This window comes from Capra hircus, chromosome 6 (genome assembly GCF_001704415.2).
Source record: "Capra hircus breed San Clemente chromosome 6, ASM170441v1, whole genome shotgun sequence".
Lineage (NCBI taxonomy): Eukaryota > Metazoa > Chordata > Mammalia > Artiodactyla > Bovidae > Capra > Capra hircus.
The window spans coordinates 115,596,216-115,618,553 of record NC_030813.1 but is presented as its reverse complement, the minus strand read 5'-3'; the positions used below and the strand labels follow the sequence as shown (position 1 = coordinate 115,618,553).

At 56.3% G+C, this 22,338-nt stretch overlaps 1 protein-coding gene across 3 annotated transcripts in view; it reads right to left on the bottom strand.

Annotated features, from left to right (window-relative positions):
* The window catches only part of RGS12 (regulator of G-protein signaling 12), a 122,346-nt gene that overhangs the window by 66,642 nt on the left and 33,366 nt on the right, over positions 1-22,338 (bottom strand). For all 3 annotated transcript variants that reach the window (XM_018049799.1, XM_018049800.1, XM_018049801.1), the window contains exon 3: positions 9,879-9,995. In XM_018049799.1, coding sequence (XP_017905288.1) covers positions 9,879-9,995 — 117 coding nt within the window. The remainder of the gene's footprint in view (positions 1-9,878; positions 9,996-22,338) is intronic.

The following is a 22,338-nucleotide window of genomic DNA, read 5'->3' as shown; positions in this document are numbered from 1 at the left end:
GGCCGTGAGGGCCAGCGAGGAGGCGGAGGGAGCAGGGAGCTGGGGGGCAGGGAGGGCACGGCTGCCCCGCCCAGGAAGGGGGCCCCGAGTGCCTGCCGGCCTAGAGGGGCCTCAGAGCCTTTCCTGGGCAGGGCCCCGTCTCTAAGGAAAGGGGGTGCCCTCCGGCCCGCCGAGGTCCCCTTCACGCCCGTGGTGGCAGGGCTGAGACACAGAGTGGGACACGGTGATCTCCTTTGCACTCCCTGGCCTCCCCTTCCAGCACGCACACACACACCACACACGTCCACAGCCACACGCGCAGAGGAAACCCACGGGAGGGTTCTAGGGGGTGACCCTGCGGTTTTCATGGGGATCAGCCGAGCCCCTGACTTGGTGACCCTAACTGTCCTCCTCGCTGACTTCCGAGGGCCATGCACTAATTCACAGGGTTTGGGGGAAGGCAGTGACCCCTCGCCAGAGCAGAGGACAGCAGTCTGCAAAGGCCCCCAGGCAGAGCCTAGCCAGACTAACAGGGACCAAGAAGGAAAAGAAACTATGGGACAGGCCCCGCCCACAGGCACAACCTCCTGGGACAGGCCCCGCCCACAGGCACAACCTCCTGGGACAGGCCCCGCCCACAGGCACAACCTCCTGGGACAGGCCCCGCCCACAGGCACAACCTGGTAACAGCGTCCGGAGCTCCGCCGCTCAGGTCCCCACTTGGTCTGTATTTTCACTGTCTTGCACAGACGTCCCTGTGAGCCTGCACAAGCAGCAAGGCGTCACTTCACACGTCTTTTTATCACATTCAGCCCGAAAGGTGGCCCAGCCCTGCCAGGTCCACGTGGAGCTGTGCGCTCTGGGCTCCTCTGTCTCTCTGGGGCTCTTTCTGTCTCCCCTTTGGCTATCAGTTCGCCCCTCCTCTGCTGTCCACAGGGCAAAGAGAGGAAGAGAAGAGGTGAGAATCGGGCCACAATGCCCCTCTGCCAGGCGGCACCCTGGGTGGCAGAGCCTGGCGGGCCTCCTGGAGCTACTGGAGCAAGGGACCAGACATTCTGGGCACCCACCACACTCACCACCGCGTCCTGGTGGTGTCGACCCATCGCCAGATGGGGGTGGGCTCAGAGACGGGGTGAGAAGTCCAGCACAGCCCCTAAGAAGCCTGGCAAGTGCCAGTGGCATGGAGCTGTCCAGCTTGGTCAAGAGGACAAGGATGGACAACCTCAGAGAGGCCCCTGGCTCCCACCCCTCCCAGAGGAGGCGGGCCCCTAACCTGAACCAGGAGGAGACCAGCGAAGGTCAGACCACCCACTCTGGGGGATGCCCAAAACTTCCCGAGGAAGAGGAGGGCCGTCCGCAGTGACCATGGTGACCATCGGGGGAGGTGCCCGGGAAACCAGCCTCGCCCGCCCCCAGCTCCTCCCCGCAGGCCTCCTGCAGCCACCTGGGCTCAGCTGTGAGCCCCGGGTGAGATTCTCCAGTCTGAGTTGAGACACCTGACCATTCGCCGTCTACTGGCCCAAGCCCCCCACTCCCCAAGCCCTCCCCTCACCCAGACCACCGTGTGGCCCCAAACGTAATCCTAAGGGCCCCTTCCTGCCCCAACGTCCCTCCTGTTTACTCTTGGCAAAGCAACCGAGGGATCCTTTCTAAAGCCGACTGCCACCCCTCGCGTCCACCCATCCGGCCGGGAAGCCAGTCCTCCGCGGCAGGGTTGGCAGCAGTTTCGCGCAGGGCTGTCCACACCCAGTCGACGTTCCATAAACAGTCCCTGAAGGAGGAGACAAGGCCCTGGGAGGCCCTAGCGTGTGCCCCTAAGTCAAGAGGATCTCAGCGAGAGGAAAGATGGCTTCCTACGTAAAGAATTTAAAGAGTATGCTAGCACGGACAGACCAAAATAAGCAAAATCCCAAGTTGAATTTTCCTAGAAAGAGCAAAGCAGCAAAAGTAAGAAATAGGTAAAACGAGCTTGTTTCGAAATGTCTGGGGAGATTTCACCCCAGACCATGTGAACTCTAAATTGCCCAGAGTGCCCCAGAGGTGAGCCAGGGGCTGGAAGGTTGAACCTCTCCGTCAGTCTCAGATCTGAGGTCCAGCTCGGGGTCCCCTGCCTTTGTTTTGGGGGTCATCCCCACAGAGCTCACGTGAAGCAACTCACTCGACCTCAACACCGGCATCGGAGGGACCACGGAGAGCCACCCTCCTCCCAAAGTGCCCCTACCCGGCTCCCCCGCGGGGAGTCTGGACTCGCTGCCCCGGGAGGGAAACGCATGGCCTCAGCGCCCCCTGCTGTCCAGACTGGGCACTGCCAGTCCTGTCACAGCTCCTGGATCCACTCACAGGCGGCCCTTGGCGGAGGGAGCAGGCGCAGAGACTCCTGCCCGCGGTCAGCAGAGGCCCACCCGGATCCACACACAGCACGGCTCAGTGGGGACGGGAGGGCCGGCTCCTGGGGGCTGGGCTCCAGAGCCGCTCCCCCACGCCTGCACTGCTCAGCTCTGATCCCCACACCTGGCGCCCCCTTCAAGGCCCTGGGCACCTTGAAGATGTCACACAGAGGCGAGGACCTCCCTCCGAGGCCGGCTGTACACCTGCGGGCAGGGGCGGGCCTCTGCTGACCCAGTCTCCTGCCCCACCTCTCAGGTCCCCGTCTCTCGGTGACCGTCTGCCGTGGTCAGGACCACAACATACAGAAACTCACCTGTTGCTTCCACACCTCCTGTCTCAGGATCCCCCCAGGGGGAACCCCATACACCCCCACCGGCCAGCAGCACCTCTCCTCTCCCTGGCCCCACCCTCCTGCACACCCCCCTGAGGCTCCCGACCCCTCCTGCACATCCATCTGAGGCTCCCTCCTGGCCCCACCCTCCTGCAAACCCTCCTGAGGCTCCCTCCCTGTCCCCTCCTGCACACCCCTCTGAGGCTCAAGGGCTGCACTGCCCACTCAGCACTCACACGCCCAGAGGACACACGATCGTGCATGTGGCACTCCCGGGAAGCTACCCGTTCAGAACAGAGAACAAGCAGAGCCAGCGTGAAGCCCACGCGGCCCCACAGGTCACAGGGAAAAGTGTCATCGGTGCCCACTTCTCTCTATGGTTCTGCACTGGACATGCCACCCCGGGCCACAGCTACACGGACGGAGCGTGCAGAGAGTTCTGCAGTGCCTGCCCGCCCCGCGGCACCTGCCTGTCCATCCCGAGGTGGCTGGGGCATCAGCCCAGCCATGCTGCAGTGGAGAGGCGGCCTGTGGCGATGCTGCCTTGAGTTGCTGCCTGCCCCTTGATCCACAGGCTGTCGTCTCAGAAGGCAGGGACTCTTGTGCCTTCAATGTCGCTGCGAACAGCGGACACTCACGCCCACTAGGCAAGAGTCCGGCTGCTTCACATCCACACCAGCATGTGCACGGGCCACGGGTCTTTCCATGTCGGACACTCTGCAGTGTGGACCTCACGGACTGCCGTTCGCTTCCCTGACAACTTCTGTGGTTGGATCCACCAGAGCTGGGCTTGCCCCTGGGAGTCATCTCTCATCAAAGGCCGGTGTGCATCTCTTTCCGGCTTTGCTCTGCTTGCTGGGCGTCATGGGGACACAGGGCCTCTGAGGGTTGCCGCACTCGTGCCCCCATGCACCCTAGGGATGGGGTGCTGGGATGAAGGTAGGTTCTGAGCACTCCTGGGTCAGAGTCCATCTCGGCATTTACAGTTTGTGTCCAGCTTAGAAAGTCTTTCCCTCCCCAGCACCACAAAGATGAGCGTCTACTTAATCCTCCACTGACTCTCGCTTTGCCCTTCCCAGGAAGATTTCCGACACAGCTGGATTAACTCTGTCTGCACAGCACGGGAGAGAATCCAGCTTCCCTTTCTTTCCCTCTTTTTCCACGTAGACCTGTCCTCACCGCAGCACCACTGAAAGACCACGCCGTCCCGGCTCTGCACACAGCCGGCATGTCCACAGGCGTGAGTCTGTCTCTTGCCCTCTCTGCTGCTCCGCTGTCTGTCTCTCTGTGTACTGACACTCACACGGTCTTCCCCGACTCTAAGTTCATAAGTTCTGGAGGCTGATAGAGGACGTCTTCCTAACATTCCTCTTCACCAATGTCTTGGCTACTACACTTGACCATCTGCATTTCAACAAATTTTTTAGAATTATCTTCTTAAGCTCAACAAAATCACCTGTTGGGATTCTGATTAAAATTACATCCAATCTATACATCATTTTCTAACTGTATCTACAACTGACTTTTTACATTTTTTTAATTGACTGAGGGCCTTCTTTGCTGCTCATGGGCTTGCTCCAGCTGCAGCGAGCAGGGGCCGCTCTCTCGTTGCGCAGGCTCCAGCATGCATGGGGTTAGCCGTGGCGCACGGGCTTAGCTGCCCTGTGGCACGGTCCTTCCACACGCCACAAGGGATGGCACCCACGTCCCCTGCACTGGCAGATGGATCCTTACCCACTGGGCCACCACGCAAGTCCCACACAGCTGACTTCTGTATGTTGATCATTTATCCAGCAATCTTCCTAAATCACTCATTAATTTCAGAATGAACCCATAGATTGTTTCAGATTTTCCATGTCACAACCTCATCATGCGAGAATGATAACATTGTCATTTTCCTTTGCAAGGTTTTAAACTTCAGTTGTGCTACACCAACCAGGACTTGCAGAAAACATTTAAACTGAAATGGGAGTGACAGATATCCTTCCTCATTCCTGCTCCCAAACGGAAAGCTCAAGTCTGAAGCATGCCATGGTTTTTTTAATACCCTTATCAAATTAAGGAAGTTCCCCGTAATCCCTATTTTGTTAAGGGTTTTTTTTCCTTACCCACGAACAGATATTGAATTTTACCAAATGCCTTTCCTGCTTCTGTTAAGATGATACATGATTTTTCTCCTCTACTCTGTTAATGTGGTAAATTACATGACTGATTTGCAAATGTTAAAAACACCATGTCCTTAGAACAAGCATGAGGCTGGACCAGGTGACGTGCCGCTGAGGACCCTCCGCGTCTCTCACCGGTGAGCTGCCCCGTAGCTCTCCTTTCCTCTGTCTGTCAGGTTTGGGTTCACGGCTTTGGCGGCCTCGCACAGTGAGCTGGGAAGTGACCCCTCTTGACCAATCCTTCTGTTGGTGTCTGCTAGCTTCCCGCTCCGTTCATTTCTGCCTTGACTTTCATCGTTGTCCAGCTTCTACTGCCTTTGTGTCTGTGTTTTCCTAAGCTCCTGACATACTTCCCACTATTCTTCATTTCTAACATATGCAATGAAAAGCTATGAATGCTCCTCTAAGTACACTTTTAGCTACATCCCACAGGCTTAGACGTATCTTCCTTATCACTCAAAATATACTCTAATTTCCAAACTGGTTCTTTTCTAAACTCTGGACCTCATGACGAGCGTGAGGCACCTTCCCTTTGTTGCCGGTTTCCGCCACACCTATCTGTGGCCGAGCACAGGCTCCAAGTGAAGAGACGTCCACGTCTGCTGAGACTTGCTTTCCGGCCCAGCACCCGGTCAGCTTCACGACACGTTCCCGGGGGGAGGACACCTTTGCTGGGTGCCTCACACACACAGGCACTGCGGGCCATGCTGGTCAGACCCTCTACTTACTGAGTGCTCCCTGCTCACCGCGCCACTCACTGAGCAGGGAGGGCGAACGCCTGCTCTGGCACAGACTCGGCCGGTTCTGCTCCTACTTCTGTGGGTTTCTGCTGCAGAGGTGTGGAGACTGTGTAACAGAATGCACATGAAATTTACAAGGGCAGCTCCCTGCGCCCGCCGCGATGACGCCCGCCGCGATGACGGCTCCTTATCTGTCTAAGAGCGGCTTTGAGGTCACTACAGCTCCACTACCCTGCTTCTGCTCAGTACCATGGGCATCTCCTCTCCCGCCCTTTCCCTCACATTTCTCTCCTAAGTGTTAGGGCTGCCCCTCGGAAGCAGATGACCAGATTTCTGATGCTGCCGCGCAGTCTCTCCTTCCTAGCTGAGCTGTGTGACCCAGCAGCAGCATGCCTGGACTGAGCCACCCGCCGGGGCTGTCTGTCAGCCCTTCCTGCTCTCTGCCCTTTGTCTCCCGTTTCCTCCTGGCTCACCTGCTTTCACATTCAATATTTTCCATTATTCCATGCTTTCCTTCTGCTGACGTAAACTGCGTTCATCACCTTGCTGTCTTACATTGCCCTGGGGGTCACGTGCACCCTCACCTTGTGCAAATCAAATTCTGATCGCCCCCCATCCTCTTCCTAGAGGAGTGGGCACCCAGAAACACCTGACCTCCATTCACCTCCCAGCGCTCAGCCTGCTATGCTGTAATTTAATTTCACATATTTTCAAACCAAACACAGCTATTCTTGCTTTACGTGGTCACTGCTCATTTGAACGGGCCTATACTTTCACCGTTTTATCGCTCTATCCTGAGCGATCCCTCCTGGGTCGTCCTCCTCACCCCAGCGTTTAGACAGCCTTCTGTCGGCCTCTCCCAGCAGACCCAGCCCAAGACACTGGAGTCCTGAGGGTCTGGAAGTGGACCTGGACCTGGCCTTGTGTGGAGGAGCCGGGCCGGTGGCAGACATCACAGAGGCCCTGGTGGGGCTTCTAACGTGCCCAGGGTGCTTAGGACCCAGGGGCAAGAGGCGAAAGCCAGTGCCCCTGGGGAGGAGCCAAACAAGGCTGGGAGGCCGGAAGCAGACGCAGAAGCAGACAGTCCCAAGGCTGCCCGGCTCACCCACCGAGAGGTATGGGGCAGAGGGGAGGATAGACAGACAGGATTCCTTTGAAACAGCCTGACCAACGTCATTCCTACACTTTGAAGTCTTCAGGCAGAAAGGTGCAAAGATTCAATCCTGTCTCTAACGCACCAATGGGACAAGAATAAGAGGTCCAGAAGTGGGGGGAGACCGCAAGCTCCGCGCCCCGGAACCTAAATTTAGAACTCTCTCCCTGCACCTGGGCTCTCATCTGTGAACCGGGACAATCAGAGGGCAAGGGCGGCCCTCGGTCAGCCACGCGGACGCCGGCCGGCCCCTGGACGTTCATCGAGAAGAGTGAGCACTGACCACAGGGCCCACACTGCTTCCGCATGTCCAGAAGCGGAACCTGCGCCACCCCAAGCCGCTCCGCTGGCTCCTGGCCCCGGGGGCTCAGGCCCCTGCAGAGACCGTTCTCCCAGGACGATGCAGAGACAACGCCTGGCCAAAACCCCCGAAGGGAGAATGCAGGCTCAGTGGAGGGGCCCCTTCTCAGGACCCCGGAGCCCCGAGGCCCTGCCCTGGGGCCTGTCCCAGCCTCGGGGCCTCACAGGGCCGCCCCACAGCTGCTCTGCTCCGACCGCCCAGTACCAAGTGCCGACCACCTTGCAGCCCCCCGCTGCCCCCAAAGACCTCCAGAATCAGTCCCTCTCTCATCTGGACAACAAGATGATGTCCAGGCCCTTTCCAGCTCTAACAGCCAAAGATTCCAGCTTCCGCATCAGAACACAAATTAACTTTCTGTTTTAAGCAAAAAGAAACCCCATAGACAATTTATTCCAGATAACTATTATTGAGTTTGTAAGAAATTATCTTGCAGTCTATTTTTAAAACATCACTGAGCTCAAATAGACAGCTGCGTGCTCATATTCATAACATCACTGGCCGCATTAATCAAAGATGGGAGCAACCCCAGGGGCCTTCGTCAGAAGGATGGATAAACACAAAGTGTCTGTCCACACAGTGGGACGTTATTCAGCCTCAAAAAGGAAAAACATTCTGATGCCTGCTGCATGGATGGGTGAACCGTGAAGATGCTAGGCTAAGTGAAATAAACCAGACACAAAAGTCAATTCCTGGAGGCAGAAAGCAGGCAGGAGTGGGTGCCAGGGGCTGGGAGGAAGGGGGGCTGAGTGAGTCATGGGCACGTTCAAAATGAAGTGAGTGCTTACTGCCTTGAGCTGCACACTTAAAATGGCAAATTCAATGTTCTTTTCTACCACAATTAAAATACACACATATACACACATGTATACACACGCTAAACAAAGGTGGAAAAAAGTCACAAAGATATTTTCAAAACATTTATCTGACAAAGGATGTGTCCCCAAAATGTAAAGAACTGCTGCAAAATCTATTTTTAAAACAATTAAATAAATAAAATAGAAATTTAAAAACTAGGAGGACATGAATAGGCTACTAATTGAAAACAGGGAAAACTCTTATAGCCAAAGAGCCCATGTTGGAATGCTCAGCCTCTCTCACAGTCAGTGAAATGCCAATTAAAATGAGCTGGCATTTTATTGGCACAGGAAGACTTCAGTTCGACAGTCCCAGGCGTCAGTGAGCAGCAGGGACACGTACCGCTGGTAAGCAGACCCTGGATGGGCTCTGATACCCGTCACAGCCACCTGATACCCGGAACGCCTGCCGCCCACCGTCCACTGACGACCTGTTCAGAGAAGCCTGTCCCGACCTTGCGTGGAGGGCCCGGCAGCAGCAGAGTGGAATAAAAATCGCTCATAACGGAATGTCGCATAACCAGCAAAATGAACCAAAACTACAAGGCAAAGCTTGGAAACATGGCAGTGTTTTAAAACTGGCAGAATAAGATATGCAGTGAATTACATTTGTGAAAAATTTTAAAACACACAAAATGAGCCAGTTAAAGGACCATGCTGCCAGGGCTGAGGGCAAGCAGGGAGGGGTGAGCAGGTGGAGCACGTGGGGCTCAGGGCAGAGCGGCTGCTCCGTGTGGCACTCTGATGGTGACCGCGTGCCCTCTCCACCCGGCCAAACCTGGATGACGGCACCAGGGGCGGGCTCCACGCAAGCCTGAACTGAAGCTAAAGGTCACAGACCCCGCACAGCACGCACGCGGAACTCTCAGTACTTCCTGCTAAACTTCTCTGTAAACCGAGAACTGCTCAAGGGGCAAGTCTCTCCTTTTTTCAGTGTCACAGATCAAAGAGAAGAGCCACACAAGGGGACACCGTCAGGACCTGTGGCGTAGAGCCAAATCTTTAAAAGGGGGTACGAAAGGGAGCAGGGTCCCTAGAGGCCTTCCTGAGACACACCCTCGTGTGCCCCCACCTCCTGTTTGTAGAAAAGCTTTCGCCTCCTGGCTTTCCCCTAGTCCCAAAGAGCAGATTCAACCGGAGAAGTGAGAAAGCTCAAAAATGAAAGAGAGCCGTCAAGCAGAACAAAATAGCAACAGGTTAGCCATAAAGCGGAGTCAAGGGCCTTCAGCTTTTCCTCAGGGCTGCAGCTAATATCCTGAGCCATGTCCTTGAGCTGTTTTGCAGATACTGAAACCCTCGCCAGGAGGAAGATGTGAACTGCATGCTGCCCCCCAGCACCTAGACCCCAGACCAGCTGGAAGCAGAAGGCGGATGGCTGAGATTCCCATAACATCACCTAGTTACCTCACCACCAACCAACCGGAGAGCTGCCCGTGAGCTGATCAAGTGCCCCGTGAGCCCCTCCCCTGAGCCCAGCAGGAGTCCAGGCCTTCTGAGCATGAGACGCCCGCTCCCCTCGTCTGGGGCCACAGTAAAGGCTGTGCGGTCCTTCCCCACAACCCAAGTCAGTGGATGAGCTTTCCTGTGCATCATGCAAATGGACCCAAGTTTGGCTGAGTAACAGGTCACGACAGGGCCCAGAGGGCTCGTGTGTCTAGAACACTGTGCCCGGCACGCAGAGGGCACAGGCCTTATCATGACTCTGCTGAGGAGCAGAGGAGAGGCCGGGAAGGGCTGAGTGAGGAGGGCTGAGGCGGGGAGGGGCTGGGTGTGAACGAATGCTCGCCTTGAAGATCAAGGTTATGGGAGAGGGCGGGGGCAAGGGAAGGGTGGGAGTCAATGGAGATTCAGATGCATCATTTCTGAAAACCTGGAGAATAAAGAAAGAAACACTCAAGTCACGTTACCTCAAGATCATCGAGGGAGCGGGTGATGCTCAGCCTCCGGGACCTCCCGAAGGACCTCCGGCTGGAGGCGCGCGGAGCTGGGGGCACGAGTCCAGTGCCCCGCCCGAACTTGGAGCCCTGGAACAAAGACAAAGACCTGTTACCTGCTTGGGAGAAGACCTTGGTTCCGCCCAAAGCAGGGCGCCGCCTGGAGAGATAAGAGGAGGGGAGGCCTCCAGGTCAATCTCATTGTACCTGAGTCACCACAACCGGGAACACACAGTGGGAAAGGGTCACCCAGAGGCCCCGAGTGCTCACTCGGCCGCCTGCAGCTATGCGTCCAGAGGACGACCCCAGCCTCAGCCCCAGGCCCACGGGCAAGGGAAAAACACAACGCGCGTGTCAGGGAAAGCTCGGGCAGGTGGAGAAGTCGTTAGTGATACAGCCTGGTTTTCGGCAAGTTTGTGCTTGCACATAATTTTATAAGCGTTTTAGGAAATTAGAAAGTCTCAGGACGTTCAGCTGGTGTCTGAAGACCAAACCAGCCCCGTGGCATGAAACAACCAACCATTAACACATCTCATCCTTTCTCTGGGAAATGACCAGAATTAATTCACTGCCATTATGCCAGACATCTTCCCAAATGTGGCTCAGCAAATAAGCCGTCACGTTTTAAACATAAAAAGCATCACAGCTGAAAACCTCCGATTTCCTGGGTGCGCGAAATCCTAAGTGACTAGCTTCAGGCACAGAAGGAGCTGCAAGTTTCTAAACACGTCGAAACCTCGGGTGCTCCGCTCCGCACCTGCGCAGGGACCCCAGGCATCCTGAGCAAAGACAACACGCGAGACTTCCTTGAAGCCCTCTGCGCTGAGTTTCTGCACCACCAACCTTGCAGACGCACTCGTGCCCTGCTGAACGCATCTCTACCGGGGACAGAGGTCCAAGCAAGGCCGTGCTGCAGACACTGAGCAGTGAAGGCTCAGAAAAGCCACCCAGAGCGGAGCGTGTGAGCTGGAGCGAGAGGAAATCCTGAACTAAATGGAAAGAGAGAGGAGGGAGGGAGACAGAGAGGGAGACAGAGGCAGAGAGAGGACGGAGCTGACTCAGGGAGAGGAGATGCAGAGACGACCAGGACTCCTTGGACTCATCGTCACCAGCAGCAAAGGGGTCCCCGGGGCAGTAACGCGGCACCACGCGCTCCTCAGCCCCCGCGTCCCAGCAAGAGCCCGGGAGTGGACACGTCCCCGCAAGCGCGTCCTCATCTCTACGCCTGCACTCCAGGCGGGGTTGTGCCGCCAGCCTGCCCGCCAAGGTCCCTGGGCGATATGATGCCCACGGGACCGCCGGGCACGGGCCTCAGGGCAGCGGGGGGCAGGGAAGCGGGCCGTGAGGGTCCCGGGCCAGAGCCAGACCCTCGAGGGCCCGGGACTGTCACCCTGAAAGGGAGCGGCCACGGAGCCATGAAGAAGTGAGGCTGCACGGGGCGGGGCTCGGCCTCTAAGGAGCCAAGTTGCCCAGAAGACCTCCTTGTCCCCAGACGGGCCTGGGACCCACCACGCTGCCTCCTGGAGGCCCGAGTGTGCTCGGGGGCCTGGTCTCCAAGACCCTCCGCCACCCACCAGCCAGGGGTGAGCCTGTGCTCCCACCCGCGCTTTGCTCCAGGGGACAGGCACTGGGCCGGCCCAGCGGGGCTCTGTGACGCTGACGGACCCTTTCGGGCTCTTCCCTTCGTCCCGAAGGCCCCTCCTCCCCCCCACCTCCCTCTCCCACCCCAGCAGCACCCCGGTTCTCTGCTGGGCCTTGCCAGCAAGTTACTGACATACTCTTGAGCAATATTTGTCTAACCTTTTCAGAAAATAGGCCCCGAGCTGAGTCTGTGTGTGAGATGTATTGGAATCCAGCGACCCCTTTGCAGACCCATGCCCGCTCCCCGGCCCCGGCCCAACCCCCTGCCCGAGTACGGCGCACCCTTTCGAGAACCTCCTTCAGCCCTGTTTTCCATAAACAGGCCCCCCTGGGGGAGGCGGTCCTGAAACCACAGGCCCCCAGCGCGCCCACCTCCCCAGCAGGGGCTGCGGGGCCTCTGCTCTCCGTGCTCCCTTCAGGCCTGCGGGCCTGTGAGGGGAGGCACACTGACTGAAGCCGCCCACCCTGGCCAGGCACCATCGTAACCATCTGCATGAGCTGTTTTATGACAGGACATCCTGATAAGGAATACGGAACTAATAAGCCACCACCAACCGGAAGAGTTCGGGAAAGGCCTAAAGGAGACCCCGCATGTCCGTCCACTTCCCAGAATCCCTCTCGCTAGCATCCACCTTGGCTGAGCGACGCGTGCGCCACCAGGAAAGACGCTGAATTAGAGTGATTGGCCAAAGACCACCCGGAAACTAATCCCATCACCACAGAACCCGAGACTGTGAGCCACGCGGCAGAGCAGTTCTCCTGGGCTCCCTCACCCTGCTGCTCTCCCCCGGGTGCCCTTTCCCAATAAAATCTCTTGCTTTGTCAACACATGTGTCTCCTCAGACAATTCATTTCTGAGTGTTAGACAAGAGCCCAGTTTCAGGCCCTGGAAGGGGTCCCCCTTCCTGCAACAGGCTGAGGGCCGCCCCAGCCTCAGCTGACGTTTGGTGACCTCAGCACAGTCCCCCAAGGGCCACCTTCACATCCAGATGGGGTCCAGAGCAGATGGGGCCCAGAGCAGGGAGACAGCCGGCAGGGTGAGGGCAGAACCCGGCTGCCGCCCACCCGCCGCCCGCGGAGGGGCCTCTCGTAGCCCACGCAGTGAGCCGGCCTGTCCAGCCTCCTTGGCTTGCAGGTGAGAAGCCGCAGGCAGAGAAGGGCCCGCTCAGAACCGCAGGGGCCAAACCGGCTCTTGTCTCGACGGTCAGAGCCAGGAACGCCCAACAGAAGGGTGGAGACACGAGGCCAGCAGCCCCGGGGGGCAGGGCTGGCTCCCCACTCGACAGTGCTGGGCACGTGGCGGGCGTTCCGTCCGGGAGCACTTGGGGAACAAACCCCAGCACACGGGGCCATCTAGCTTTCAGCAGAGGCCAGGTCCGATGAAGGTTCCCCAGGAGACCCTGAGGAGCGAGGTTTCCAGCTGACGCACCTCTCTTGCTGAATCAGGCAGCGTCCAGTCAGAAAGCAAAGCCACCCCGACTGCCTCACAGAGCATCCCCGTAAAGAACCGCCAGGCAGGCAGCAGAGAACCAAGCGGGCAAAAGGGACCCACGGTGCCAGGAGGCCGGGGCAGCACAGGAAGAGGAGCTGTCGGAGCCCGTGGGCAGACGCGGGGTGGGTGCGGCAGGACCCCGGCCTCGCACTCGGGCCCTCGGGGGCACGGCGACAGCTGGTGTCGGGCAGAGAGGCCCGAGGAGGCGGGGAACCGCACACTGGACACGGGCAGCGGAGAGCACTGCAGGCCCCCAGCTGCTGCAACCAGAGCCGGGCAGCGAGCCAGCTGACCCGGGGGGAGGGCGCAGAGCCCCTCCCCGAGCCCAGCACAGGAGGAGGCCCCGGGGCCGAGGGACGAGAGCCGAACGGGGCTCCTACAAACTCCACCGTCAGGAAGAAGTCTGAGCCCAATATCCAATCAACTTTAGAACCAACAGAACTGCATTTCCAACATGGCCCTGGGCAAACATGCAGAGGTGAAGTCGGGGGATGTGAGAGCTGAGGAAGGGCCCCTCTTCCCTGCAAAGCACCTTCTCAAGAAAGAAACTGAGACTGGGTCTCCTGCTCAAGAAAGAAAAGAGCAAATGTGCTTCTTCTTGTTCAGTCGCTCAGTCGTGTCCGACTCTGTGCGACCCCATGGATGGCAGCCCCTCAGGCTCCCCCATCCCTGGGATTCTCAAGGCAAGACGTGTCCTACTCTTTGTGACCCCATGGACGGCAGCACACCAGGCTCCCCTGTCCTTCACTCTCTCGAGGACTTTGCTCAAACTCACGTTCATTGAGTTGGTGATGCCATCCAACCTCTCCATCTCATTCTCCAGCCACCTCCTCTCCTTTCGCCTTTAACCTCTCCCAGCACCAGGGTCCACCTGTAGACAATCCTTAGATGGGAATACCTGACCACCTTACCTGTCTCCTGAGAAACCTGCTTGCAGGTCAAGAAACAACAGTTAGAAAGTGCACAAAAGGACAGTCAAATACAGACAGAAAATTAAGGAATATGCTTTGTTTAGTCAATGAGGTCTAAGAGGCAGTCATCAAGAGTGAAAACAGACACTTGTTTAAAAGAGAACCACGGCGTGTGTCAGAGCTTCCAAGCCAATAAAGGAGGTGATGAAGGAAGCAAGGAGGCCAACAACAGCCTTGAAAACAAAACACAAACCAGGCAGGGAAGGAGAAGCCAAGACTCACAGACAGCACAGGGCGACGCCACGGAGCCAAGACCACACACGGCAGCGATCTCGCTCGCGCCAATCTTACTCCTGAGCCTTGGAACATCACACTGCATCAGGGTGAACACCCAACCACCTGCCACTCATAGTAACAATCCTAACACATGAGAAAAAGGAAAAGTTTATCAAAGACAGAAAATGCTGACTCAGAGGAGGCTTGTGTAGCTATGTAAAACAGACAAAACAGGTTTCACCTCCAACAGAGGTTTTTAGATAGAAGATTCAATACACCAAAAAGAAGGGAGGAAAATGCCACCATTGGTTTTATGACTTTGTGAGGTTTGAATAAACTTGACACCAAAACTAAACAACGAGAGAAGGGAAAACTGCAAGACAGTCTCAGTCTAAAGCGCCGGCGCGGAATCCCACAAGAGCTCCAGCAGCCAGAGCCCGCAGTGGAGAGAGACAAGCCCAAGCGAGGCTTACCTCAGGGACGCACGCTGCGCTCAACATGTAAACTCTATCACTATACTATAGCATATCAGCATTTTAAATGAGGAAGCCCATTTGATTGTCTCAATGAGTGCAGAAGAACCGAAAAAGAAAGACTAAAACTCAGCACCCATCCATGATGACAAGTATTAACAGGCAGGAACAGAAGCAGCCCCGGCAAGGCAGCCGCACATACAAAGAAGCAAACCCACTGTGCTGTGAAACGTCGCCAACGATGACACGTACAACTTTTATGCATGTACCGTTAATAACAGCGACAAAATATACAAGGTGTCTAGAAATAAGTCTGGTCAAATACTCTAAGAATAATGCAGTCAACAATGTTTATGAAGGCAACTATAAGATTTTACTGAAAGAAAATAAAATCTAAATAAACGACAAGAGACACCACTTTCATGGATAGGATAGGACACAGGATATTTCATCCTGGGCATGCTGTCCCAATAAAACAATCAGTAGCAAATTTTTTTTTGGAGAAGTTATTAGCTGATTATAAAATCTGCATAAAAGAGCAAGGCTCAAGCAATGCCAAGATCAAATAGGCACATCAGATACAAAGCTACGATTCTGAAAGAACACTGCGGCTGAGGTACCGACAGCGGAGGTCAGAGAACCGAGACCCACACGTATGTGGGCACGTGGCACACGGCACAGGGCGCCACGGGGCCTCCCGAGAGCATGAATTCGGTGCTCCAACCAGGCGTCCACACAGAGGAAGAAATTAACTTGTCACCCACTTTCTGTGCCATGCACAAAAATCAACTCCATAAAATGTTAGGGGAAAAAAAGGAGAAAATCTTTCAGAGCTCAAGACAGTAGTGAATGTGTTAAATCAAAAGTGCAAGAGAAAGGTGACAAGCTGGAGAACAGCAAAGTCAAGGACTTCTGTTCATCAAGGCGACAGAGCGCATGGAACACTGAGAGAGCATTCAGGGACCGTGCGTAGCTGGCAGAGGTTAGCAGCCAGAACCTGTAACTCCTGCCAATCAGAGAAGACGACCCAGCAGCAAAATGGGCCACGTTTTCAGCAGGCCCCTTAGCAAAGACGAAACCACACCTTTGTGATCGAGGGAATGCAAACTGAAGCCACAACAAGGTGCCACTTTACAACTAATAGGTTGACAGAACGTGGAGGAGCCTCACAAAGGCGAGCTTCGGCAAGCACGCGGGCAACCTGAGCTCTTAGAGGAGTGGGCGCAGGGATGTCGGGAAGACAGCGTGCTTCTGCGTGGTGAGGGCATTCCAGCCAACTCTACTGAGCTCCTGGACCCGTCTGGGGGCGTGCAGGACACCGGACGCGGTCCTCACCGCTCCGGCCCGGGGCAAGGACTGGGCACTGCAGCCACACCAGCAGCGCGTCCGTCAGTGATTCCATCCGCGCCTGCCCCGGCGGCCGTCTACAGCCGACACGGAGGAGCAGAGACCAAGCTCACCACTCGGCCCTGCTGCAAAGCTCCAAAGCCGCCCTTCCGTTCTCTGGACGACCCCGAGAAATGCCTTCATATGCACACCTGGAGACGTGTCCAGGGATGTTCACCAAAGCGCTGTCTGTCACTCTGCTAATGGCTGTGTGTGTTTGAGTGTGTGTGTGGGTGAGTGACTGTGTGAGTGTGTGTATGTGAGAGTGTGTGTGTGTGTCTGTGTGTAGTGGTGGTGGAATACTCACACAATGGGTTATTTTATAGCTAACATGACGAACTGCAGGTGAAGATACTATGGAGTGATATGCAGTATTAGGAAACAAGTTACAGAGCACTGTGTCATAAAGCCACTTTAAGCTTCAGTTCAGTTCAGTCGCTCAGTCGTGTCCGACTCTTTGTGACCCCATGAATCACAGCACGCCAGGCCTCCCTGTCCATCACCAACTCCCAGAGTCCACCCAAACCCATGTGCATCAAGTCAGTGATGCCATCCAGCCATCTCATCCTCGGTCGTCCCCTTCTCCTCCTGCCCCCAATCCCTCCCAGCATCAGAGTCTTTTCCAATAAGTCAACTCTTTGCATGAGATGGCCAAAGTATTGGAGTTTTAGGCTCAGCATCATTCCTTCCAATGAACACCCAGGACTGGTCTCCTTTAGGATGGACTGGTTGGATCTCCTTGCAGTCCAAGGGACTCTCAAGAGTCTTCTCCAATACCACAGTTCAAAAGCATCAATTCTTCGGCGCTCAGCTCTCTTCACAGTCCAACTCTCACATCCATACATGACCACTGGAAAAACCATAGCCTTGACTAGACAGGCCTTTTTTGGCAAAGTAATATCTCTGCTTTTTAATATGCTATCTAGGTTGGTCACAACTCTCCTTCCAAGGAGCAAGCGTTTTTTAATTTCCTGGCTGCAATCACCATCTGCAGTGATTTTGGAGCCCCCCCAAAATAAAGTCTGACACTGTTTCCACCGTTTCTCCATCTACTTCCCATGAAATGATGGGACCGGATGTCATGATCTTAGTTTTCTGAATGTTGAGCTTTAAGCCAACTTTTTCACTCTCTGCTTTCACTTTCATCAAGAGGCTTTTTAAAGCTTAAGAAAAGCAAAATTAATCAATCTGGGATTCAAGCACTTCAAACCCTTCTGATTCTGGCCACCTAGCTGGGAACACTTTCCCTTCTCCTGTCTAAAGCCGAAAAACAGGAGGCGGCGGCCCTGCTATGTGCCGGCTCCCTTGATGCCCGTCCGCTCCACCTGGGTGTCCTCCCGTCTCTGCGCTCCACACGGCGTCCAGCTCCTCTGGAAGCCAGGTCCAGGAGGGGCCGAGCGCTTCTACCCCCAGCGGGGAGCACGGGCTGCATGAGGTCGGAAGGACCACCTCCAGCGGGACGAGCGGGCGTGGGAAGCCAAGGGGCCCAGCATCCCATACCGGCGTGCTGTCCCGGCATCCCGCCGCCGCGTCCCTGCGTCCCAGCATGCCATCCCCAAGTGCCATCCCTGCATCCCGTCCCGGTGTCTCCGCGTCCCCAAGTCCCATCGCCGTATCCCATGACCGCGTCCCCGCGTCCCATCCCAGCATCCTTGCGTCCCGTCCCTGCGTCCCGTTGCCACATCTCATCCTGGCGTCCCCACGACCCCACGTCCTTCCCGGGGCAGGGCACGTCCACCAGTGGGCAGGCAGGGCGGGACGGGCCCTGTTATCTCCCAGACCAGCTGACTCTCCCCATCGTTGTCGGCTTCCTCCACCACTGACTCTCAGAGAGCCAGGCGACGCTGAGCAAGTGTGCTGTTTACAAGGCGGGGAGATCAAAGCTGCTCTTTTTAGAGGCAGTTAAATCACCGGGCCTCGCCTGGCCTTTTCAGTATTCTCTAGATTTTTTTTTTTTTATATAGTCTATTTTAAAACTTCCTCTCATTGTACTAGAAGAGAGGTCAGTCTGCTGAATCCCATACTGTCCTCCCGGGAGGACGGATGAGCCTGTCCTCAGCAAAGCCCCAGGAGTACCGATACTGCTTCTAGCACCAATCCTCACTTTGATCTTAATAAATAAAGAATTACTAAAATAATTTTAAGTTTTTTCTTCAAATGCATTCTTTTTAGTTAAGTAAAACATGTTCAGATTCCCATAATACAAAATCAAAACAACAAAAAAATAAAATTCTAGTGTCCGGAACCCTTCCCAGTTTTCACCTACTGCCCTGGGTAACCGGTACTAAGTGTCTCCTTTCAGTTTCTTCTATATGTTTACATATAAACATGTGTACGCTTTAAAATGCACAGGTTTATTTGGGGGGTATTGAAATGCTTTACACAAAAGCAGGACCATGTTAAACGCGCGTGTGTGCCCGGCTTTCCTGTTCCCTGCACCGTGAGGGCTATCCCCATGGTGGCGCTCCCCCCACCCACCTCCCACCCGGCTGCACACCCGCCTCCCGTGTAGCAGGGGCAGCCACGTGATGAGGCCAGGCCCATGAGGAGCAGCATGAGGGTCCCCAGCCTGGCCTCCACGCCCCCCGCCCCCCTCCCCCCTCCTCAGACCCCCCTCCCGCCCCCCACTCCTGCAGACCCCCCACCCCTTACTCCTGCAGACCCCCCTCCCCTACTCCTGCAGACCCCCCTCCCCTCAATCCTGCAGACACCCCCACCCCTGCAGACACCCCACCCCTGCAGACCCCCCTCCCCCCCACTCCTGCAGACCCCCCTCCCCCAATCCTGCAGATCCCCACCCCTGCAGACTTCCCTCCCTCCCCCCCAACTCCTGCAGACCCCCCTCCCACCCCCTACTCTGTCCCCCTGCAGGCTGGAATGTGGACAGGCGCTGTCTCACCCCTGCGCAGCGGCTGTCTTCAACCTCAAGTTCAAGCACAGGCACACGGGGGACCACAGAAACTACACGCCTGGAGGAACATGGCTCCTACTGACGGCGGCGCCTCCATGCCGGCCCTGGGCAGCCCTCCCAGGCCAACCAGCGGAGAGCACAGCTCCGCGGGTTCAGGCCACGTGAAGTCCTGTGTAACAGACTGAGACTCGTCACTTGTACATGAGCGCATGACAGGGGAGCCTGGTGGGCTACCGTCTCTGGGGTCGCAGAGTCGGACACGAGCGAAGTGACTTAGCAGTAGCAGCAGCAGCCTACCGCATGAAAACACACCCGTCTTCACTCCACTGCCAATAAGCACGTTTTATTCACTCATATTTCGGTGATGACCACTGCTGCCCGTTTGGAAATGACTCACCCTTGAAAGCCTCCCCTCCTGCATCGCCCGAGCCTCTCTGGGGCAGCTGACCTCAGACACTGGCCTCAGGACACCTGAGAGGTGTCTGCCTGCACAGGCAACAGTCAGAAATGCTTTCCCTCCAGGCTTCACAGCAGAAAGGGTCCCAGAAAGCCAAGGTCTGGACTGAGCCAGCGTACACAGGACAAGGAGACAGCGACAAAGCCCGGGTAGAGGCGCGTAGTGAAGGGAGGGCCGTCTGGGCCCAGAGGCGACAGGCCTTGGGGGCCAACTGGTGACCGAAGGCGGTGATGAGAGTCCTGCTAACAGCTGGCTTCCTTCACGCACACAGAATAGAAAGGCTGTGTGCCAGGAGATCCAACGGGAACATTTAACACAGAGAGCTGTTGAGCATGCATGGAGGCAACCATGAGCACCCGAGGGTGGAGGGGAGAAAGAGACAGAGCGCGCGCCCCTCGAGGGCCCCTCCCAGCCTGGGGTCAGGCCTGCTTGCCCCCACTGGTCACAGGCTACCCACTCAGGGGCACAATCGGCCGAGGCGGCTGAAAAGAAGCTGGTGAGAAGTCCCCTGGGGCATGCAGAGCTCCTCGGGGCCCTGGAGGGCCGTGCCCGCCTGGAGCTGTGCTGGCAGAGCAGAGCCCACCTGTCAGGAGCAAAGGCCCAGGCAGGTGACAGGTGCCCGGCTGAGTGACGGAGGCTCCACGCGCCCCGGGCCCCTCTGCGAAGACCGAGACTGACCAGCTCCAGGCACGCGGGAGAACCTATGCGCGGTCAGCCGCTCACCTCTAAGTGAAACAGGCCAAGGCCTCGAGGCCACATACAACAAAGAAGGCCCTGGACCGAATTCGCTCGGAAAAGCCACTTCACGAACATCAGCAAACACAAGGACTCTGCATGGGGACGGTGTGGAGGGGAGGGCAGCAGAGGGCCCAGGGGCGGGTGGGGCCGGCGTCCCAGGCTCTCCCTCCCAGCACTGAGCACTCAGCGCCTTCGGGGGCGTCAGACGCTGGAGCTGGGCTGTACGGACAGCACTCTGCCTACAGGGCAGTGCTGGTTCCCGCGGTGCCAGCGTGGCCACGTTCTCCCAGGGCCCTCGCCCAGGGGCAGCCTGCTCCCCAGCAGCCAGCGCCGCCCCCCAGCCCGCTGCCCCGCGGGCCTGCCCCTCGGGGCACTGAGTCCCTGCCCTCGCCCCCTCCACTGCTGCCTCCGCAGGGTTCCATTCACACTCCCTTGGCGGTGGGCCAGCTCTCGTCTGGTTCTTCCTGGTAACTTCTTCCTGTCCAACCTGCAGGCGTGCTTGCTGTCTCCGGGCCGGACCCGGAGGACACAGCCTGACTCTGCACAGAGTAAGACACTGAAGCCACAGTTTCCACGGAGAGGAACTGACAGCGATTCCGGGCACCGCCTACCCAACCTCCGCCATCTCTGGCATCTCTCCCTCCCACGCCTACCGCCTCTTCCTCTTGGCACTTCTGGCACTTCCGGCCTCCATCCCTTCCTGGCCTGTCCTCTGCTGATGCAGACAAGCCTCACGCCAGCTCAGGCCAGACCAGGAGGGACACCAGGAGCCCCAGCTTAGGACCCTGGAAGCTTCACTACATTTTTGTTCAAAGTGAAAGAACATTAAAAAGAAGTCCAAGACCCTCCTAAGTACAGACCACTGATCCCTGACAAAGGGTCAAAGATAATACGAGAGAACAGTGACAGTCTTTTCTACAAAGGGTGCTGGAGCAACAGGCATCCACAGCCAGAAACTGAATCTAGAAAATTAACCCCTTCAGAAATCAACTCCAAGTGGATCACAGACGTTGGTGTAAAACAAAAAATCAAAAAACTCCTAGAAGATGGCACAGGAGAAAACCTAGATGACCGTGGGTTCAGTGATGTGTTTGGCACAGCACCAAAAACACGATCCATCAAAGAAAGAATTGATAAGCCGCTGGACTTCACCAAAATAAAGCACTTTTACTCTGTGAAACATGGTATCAAGAGAATGAAGACAACTCACAGAAAGGGAAAAAATATTTGCAAAGGACACATATTATGAAGGACCATTATCCAAAACAAAGAAACAACTCTTAAAACTCTACGGTAAGAAAACAATCCACCCAGGACTCAGGGCTCCCCCGGCAGCCCAGTGGTTAAGACTGCACGCTTCCAGTGCAGAGGGCGTGGGTCTGATCCCTGGTCGAGAGAGACTAAGACCCCATGTGCCACGCAGTGTGGCCAAACAATCTGATACAAAATGGGGCAAAGGCCTTAACTGACACCTCACCAAAGATACCCGGGTGACAAGTAAGCACAGGAAAAGACATTCCACATCACATGCGTCACGGAGATGCAAGTCAAAACAATGAGAAACCACTACACAAGTGTCAGAACGGCAAAAATGCCGAACACTGACATGCAATCGGGGCCAGAACACGAGGTGACAGAAACTTTCATCCTTGCTGGCAGAAACGCAAAATGGTGCAGCCAGTTTGGAAGATACTTTCTTACGAAGCAGAACACACCCTGAGCCCACAGTTCAGCAGTCTCACTGCCTTGGCGCTTACCCACAGGAGTTAAAAACTTACACCCACACAGAAGCCTCACACAGGTGTTTAGATCAGCTTTATTCAGAGCTGCCAGAACCTGGAAGCAACCAGTGTGCTTCAGGAGGGCAACGGATAAATACGATGCCTCCAGACTACGGAGTATTGTTGGTGCTAAAGGAAAATGAGCTGGCGTGCCATGGAAAGACAAGGCTTTTACTTAAAGGCACGTCACTGAGTGAAAGAAGCACTCTGAAAAACCTATCGGCCGTGTGCTGTGCTGGCATTCCCAGAGAGCGGGCAGTGCAGCCGGTACAAGCCTGCGCGATGGCCCGGGGCCAACAGGAGGGAGGGAGGGGCAGGCAGAGCACGAGGGGATTCAAGGCAGTGCAAACACTCTGCATGACCCACA